A 6,000-nucleotide genomic window follows, 5' to 3' on the forward strand; every position below is an offset into this window, starting at 1 on the left:
GCTAAAAGAACATAAGGGGGTTCTATTGGAACTTAACTGCCTCAAATGTATAAAGGGAATGTAAGATGTAAAAAACAGAGCAGTGTGGAAGGGATGTTAAAGAAAAGAAAATGTGTATGTATCTATCTGTGTGTGTGTACATATGTGAAGTTCTAAGGACCAGTTGGTTTTGTTTTTGTTTTAAATAATGCCACTAAAAATCCATTTGACTCTTTAATTCAAAGTTGCAAAACTGACAGACCTTTTTGCTAGACACAGGTAATTAGTGTTGTTTGGCTTTGGGATTTGGCATTTAACCCTTAAAAGTTAACTCAATGCTTTACAAAATTTAAAATGTTTTTAAGTTGTGGCTGCAGCAGGGCAGTCAAAATCAGGAGAATAGAAAAAAAAATTCTTGATTCTTTTTGTTTTTGTTTTTGTAACAAAATAGCAGATGAGAGTTGTAGTTAAAAAAAAAAAAAAGACAGTGCCCTTCTGAAGCAACAGCAGGGGTGAGGGTGCACAAAACAAAAAGAAGCAATGTTAGAAACGCTGAGTCTTAAAATGGCTCTGAGTAATCAGACTGTCACTTTGATAAAGGTACATGAAAACTCTGTAAGCAAAAAAAGAAATAGTTACACCTTATGTAAAAATTGATATGGATAATGTTATAGAAGTTAAACTATGGAAGGAATGTGCATTTGCCCCAGAACATGCGCAGGGTATATTGTAGAAGGGGCAAAAGAAATGCAAACATACCATGCTACTTAATTAAAATGCTATTAGGGCTCCAAAGGGAGCCACAACAGGTTGGGTTTTCTTTTTCAGATTGCTGTGTGTTTTGGAAGCAGAAGTTAAAAGTAATCAAAACTCTGGTGAAAGTTGATTGTGCCTCTTTTAAGATAGAGTCTCTGAGCTGCTGATGGCTTTAAATCCAAAAGCAGGAAGTGTCTGTGAAAATGCAAATTACCTAAATGATAAAGGAAGGAAAGAACTAGCAGCACAAAAGAGCTGCAGATAAAGGACACACCTGGTCAGCAAACAAATTGTTTAAATAAAAGACATGGGATCACAAGATAATTTTAATAAATTTAATGATAATAAGTATCCCTGTAACAACGTATAGTGTGTATGATTTTTAGAAAAACCCTTTAAGGTCGTATGGTAATGATGCTTCTCAGTTATTACCTGTAAATAAAACTTAAAGCTTAACACAGCAGGAAAAACATTATAAACTTGGTCTGCTGTATAAGAAGGAAAACTCAGGGATTTAATGACTAAACAGTGGGATAATTTCCCCATAACCCTTAAAAGATAAAAGCCATTGAAACCTGGCCTGCCTATAGAACAAAAACAGGAAAATGTGGGGGCAATTCCTCTGTTTTGCCTGCAATCAGCAAGGGTATTTGTAAAAGAAATATTTTAAGCAATAATCTGCCACCCCAAAAAGGGGTAGAAACATTTTCTTTTTGTCTTTCAGAAAATCAGGAAAAGCTGATGCCAGCTGAAAAGCAACCCAATACCATGAATCCACTGTCACAACAGAAATTGTGTTTTGTGTTCTATGTTTTGTCTTGTGTTTTGTCCTGTTGCTAGCACTGTTGTGTGTTTAAAAAAAAAAATACTGAAGACCTGCAGGAACTTAAAAATTAAGCTTTCTGTCCCAGCTACAGGACAGCCTGATACAAAAACAAGTACATGCCAATGTAGACTCAGTCCAAATTGGTCTGGGTAACCTAAAAGGCCGATGGAATCTTTGGTAATGGCTTAATACTACCACATAGCTTATCCATAAGAAAAAAAAAATTAGAAATAGGAAACTACACAGCCATAGCTCTGGGATGCACTGAAATGCAGATACTTGCACTAGCTACTTTGGAACACAAAATGTTCTGGGTCATATTGGGAAATATTAAGGGTTTGATGCATTTGTTAAAAAAGAAAGAGATCATTGTTTGACACTTATCAATATGAATGGATGCAATATGTTTCCAGTATTGTAAACCAGACTTGTTAATGGGAGAAACTGTTGTCAAAATTGCACACCAACAGTCCCTGGAGGCAAAGGTATTGAAGGTTAACCCACTCCCCATATTACACATGGGATCCTTCTGACTACCCTGGACCTTGAGCCAGTGGGCTGGGGAGGGAGGGAAGCTATTGGACACTAGAGGTTGTACCGAATGGACTCCTCAAAAGTGGGTGTGCCTCACCTTGCCTGTTGCCCCAGAACCTTGTAGTAAAGATACATCACTAGGATCATGTATGTGGCATGAATTGGAATCACAAACTCAAATTGCCTCACAGTACCTTCTCTTGAATAGGCTACATAGAAAGTGACACTGACAATTATAAATCTTAGTGTCAAAAGGGGGATTATGTTGGATCATATTAAAAAAGTTCTGTATTAAAATCACAAATGAGTTTGATTCCCCGTAGTTTAAATTCCAGGGTATTACTAATTAAGAGGTCTCTTGGTTTTTGGTACTGTTTCTCTCCCTCTATGTGTGAAACTTGCAAGCTGCTAATTGTGTTAGTACATTCTAAGACAGAGTCTGTTCTCAAAGCAATTCACAGAGAGAGAGACTCAAAGCAATACTCTAACAACAGAAACAGCACCCAGAGACTCCCCGCCCTTTTGTTGTATTAACAATTGTGATTAAAATAGAGATAGAGGGTGTATGTGGGTGGATGCTTGGTGTGGATAATAACTGAATGATCAGCGAGGTGCCAGCCTAAGAATCCAGTGTCCATCGGCTGAAGAAGGTGTCAAGTAGAAATAACCAGAGGACCCCCGGAGGGCAGACTGGAATCCACCCAACAGCCTCAAGAATGGGAGAACCAAAGAACAAGATAACATCTAGCAGCACGGAGCCGTCAGGAATGTGCTATCTGCTGATTGATTCAGCAACAGCATGATGAAGCAATTCTCATAGACTGGCATAGGAAGAAATTCCTATAAAAATAGACTCTAAAAAGTGAGAACTTTGGGGTCTGATTCTGCAAACCAACTTCCAGGAGCATTAGATGAGCATCTGACAAGGCCCTGCTCCCTCCTCATGTCCAGGCCACCTGGCCAGTGGCTTGGCATGAGCAACTCTAAGGCTGGTAACTATGATAACAACCTTGCAGAACCTCTGTGTGTGTGTATGAATGAATGTGTGAATAAATGAGAGATTGAATGGAATGTTATAGCTGTAACTAACTGCTTACTATGATTCTTTCTGTATTCACAATAAATGTGGTATTTTGCCTTTTTCCCTTTAATAAGATCTTGCTGGTTTTTAATTTATTGGTATAACAATTGCGCCCCCCCCCCGATCCCTTTAATGTATTTATTTTAAAGATGAATTTTGGATTTCTCAACAATTACAAATATGTTGGTTTCAACAGGACTACTCCTATGATTAAGACTGTCGTATCAGGCCTGTGATTTGTAAAACCATTAAAGTGTGGAGACTGATTCAGAAAGAGAAAATTACTTACCCAACACTTGGATTCACAATTCTAATATATTCATAACATCTTCCAATTACAATGCTCTCCAGGTTAAGTGTGGTACCTTCACCTTTCCATTTCTTCTTCCCATCTGTTTCAGTGGGTTTAACATAGTCTTTACTGAAAAGAAGACCTACTAACAGAGACAAGAAGAAGCTGTTCATCATGAAATTGTGAGAACCAAAGTCATAAAGAAATAAAATAATCAAATGTCCAAATGGAAAAGAGAAGACTGCAGTTTATATTTGTGTATCAATATAGGCTGTGGCCCTGCACTTAACTGATTCTAGGTGCAGAGTCCGGTAGAAAATGAACTTTATTGTGAAATGCAACAGCTTCCTGGGACTACTGCAGAGCTAAAAGTCATTAGAAAAATCCAGCTTGTAAAACTTTGTACTATTGCCATCTTGTGACTATTAGATAATATTACACCCCCTCTAAAGAAAACATATCACTGATGTACCATTAACAAAAATTCAGATTTGCTGAATACTCATTGCAATGCTACAATATACTGAACATGGCAATTTGCTCTAATGAAAATATTTTAATACCATTTGATTTCAAACAGTGTTACACTTCTTACATACCTTTTTCTACTAACTGCACAATTTGCTGAAATAGCAATGTCAAGAATAAACCAAGAGACAAGATGATTGAGGAAATACCTTTTATTGGTCCAACTTCTGTTGGTGAACAAGACAAACTTCTGACCTGAAGAAGTGTTCCGTGTAGCTTAAAAGCTTGTGTCTTTCACCAACAGAAGTTGGACCAATAAAAGATATTACCTCACTTACCTTGTCTCTAATATCCTGGGACCCACATGGCTACAACAACACTACAAAGAATAAACTGTGAAGGAATACATAACAATTAAAGCACTAACTTTATAACAAGAGTTCACACATCCTAACTCTCACAACACAATCAGTATAGGCGACATAAGTATTGTCCATATCTTTTCATTTCTCTATGGATTCTGGCAACAAAACTTGTGTTGTGATAAAACAGATTATAAAGTCTTCCTGCTGAAGAAAACTGCCTTGTGGTCTGGAATCAATTGTACTCAGAATCAAATGGATTAAACTTAATTTCCCATGTATTGAACAAATTAATTTATATATATATATATTCTCCGCCAACTGTCTGTCTGCCCTGGATAAGATCTTGGCCAGATCCTCAGCTGATGTAAATCAATGTAGCTCCATTGTCAATTTTCTTTCCTGTACATATTGATAGAAATGCTCACAAATGTGTAGTTTGCCTGTGGATGTGGGCGCCTGGGATATATACCATTGGTCTCCTTTCTTGTAGTAGCGCATCCCTAAATCCTCACTGAACACCTGAACTGTTAACCGTCTAGTTATATCACAGTATGCCTATATGCTTGCACTAGTAGGTTAACTGATTCATTTTGATGAAGATAATTCCTGTTAATCATCTTTCTTTAGGAGAACTCTTGGTGGGACCGAGATTTTCCACAAATAGTGGTAGAAACTTGGCAAGGTGATTTGCCATCTCCAATATATTCCCAGGTAAGCATGATTCTCGGGTAGCTTCACCTCAGAAATTCACGCCACTTTTTTGCACTGTTGGTCTTGATAAACTCCTGAGACAAAGTAGTCAATATACTGTACTTCTGCTGGTCTTATGATGCATTTATTCAGATTTCTCTTGACCCCTTTTCCCTAGATCTCTGGAGCACGGCATGAAGATTGACTTCAAACGTCAATATATTATCCACAATGCCTACAAGTGCGCCACGCCTGGCTTAGACTCATAGGGTGAAATCCTGGCTCCATTGAAGTCAATGGGAATTTTGCTATTTACTTCAGTGGAACCAGGATTTAACCAACAGATTTTAAGCCAGAATGAACCATTGTGATCATCTGGTGTGACCTCCTGCATAACACAGGCCATAAAACTTCACTAAATGATTCTTGTATCATACCCATAACCACTGGTAAAACTAGAGCATATCTTTTGGACAGACATCCAATCTTGATGTAAAGACTTCAAGTGATGGTGATGCTACCAAATCCCTGCATGTTGCTCGAATGGTTAATTACCCTCACCGTTAAAGAAATTGTGTCCTATTTCTAGTCTATCTAGCTTCAGCCACCAGATCTAATTATGCCTTTTTCTGTGAGATTTAAGTTACCTCTGAATCCTTTCTTTAAACAATTTAATAGATTGAGCTTTTTTAGGCTTTTACTGTTAGGTATTTGCTCTTGTAGCCACTGCATTACACTGGAAGTTCATGTTGAGTTGGTTATCCACTAGGACTCCTAAGCCCCTTTGTAAAATACAGTCCCCATCCTGTAAGAGTGCTATATATTCGTTGTTTCCAGAAGTATGACCTTGCCTTTGACTATATTAAAAAGTATATTGTTGAAGGAAGGGAGGGACGGATAGCTCAGTGTTTGAGCATTGGCCTGCTAAACCCAGGGTTGTGAGTTCAATCCTTGAGGGGCCATTTAGGGATCTGGGGCAAAAATTGGGGATTGGTCCTGCTTTGAGCAG

At 37.9% G+C, this 6,000-nt stretch overlaps 1 protein-coding gene and 1 long non-coding RNA gene across 3 annotated transcripts in view; one reads left to right on the forward strand and one right to left on the reverse strand.

Annotated features, from left to right (window-relative positions):
* The window catches only part of LOC141986763 (ADP-ribosyl cyclase/cyclic ADP-ribose hydrolase 2-like), a 29,143-nt gene extending 25,294 nt beyond the window's left edge, over positions 1-3,849 (reverse strand). For both annotated transcript variants that reach the window (XM_074951657.1, XM_074951658.1), the window contains exon 1: positions 3,466-3,849. In XM_074951657.1, the coding sequence (XP_074807758.1) occupies positions 3,466-3,644 (179 nt within the window). In that variant the 5' untranslated portion in view covers positions 3,645-3,849. The remainder of the gene's footprint in view (positions 1-3,465) is intronic.
* Positions 1-5,218, forward strand: part of LOC141985966 (uncharacterized) — a 45,841-nt gene extending 40,623 nt beyond the window's left edge. Inside the window, exons 2-3 of the long non-coding RNA XR_012639078.1 lie at positions 4,929-5,012; positions 5,170-5,218. This is a non-coding gene — a long non-coding RNA (uncharacterized LOC141985966). The remainder of the gene's footprint in view (positions 1-4,928; positions 5,013-5,169) is intronic.
* The last annotated feature ends 782 nt before the right edge of the window (positions 5,219-6,000 follow it).

The sequence above is a fragment of the Natator depressus genome, chromosome 4 (genome assembly GCF_965152275.1).
Source record: "Natator depressus isolate rNatDep1 chromosome 4, rNatDep2.hap1, whole genome shotgun sequence".
In the NCBI taxonomy this organism is placed as follows: domain Eukaryota; kingdom Metazoa; phylum Chordata; order Testudines; family Cheloniidae; genus Natator; species Natator depressus.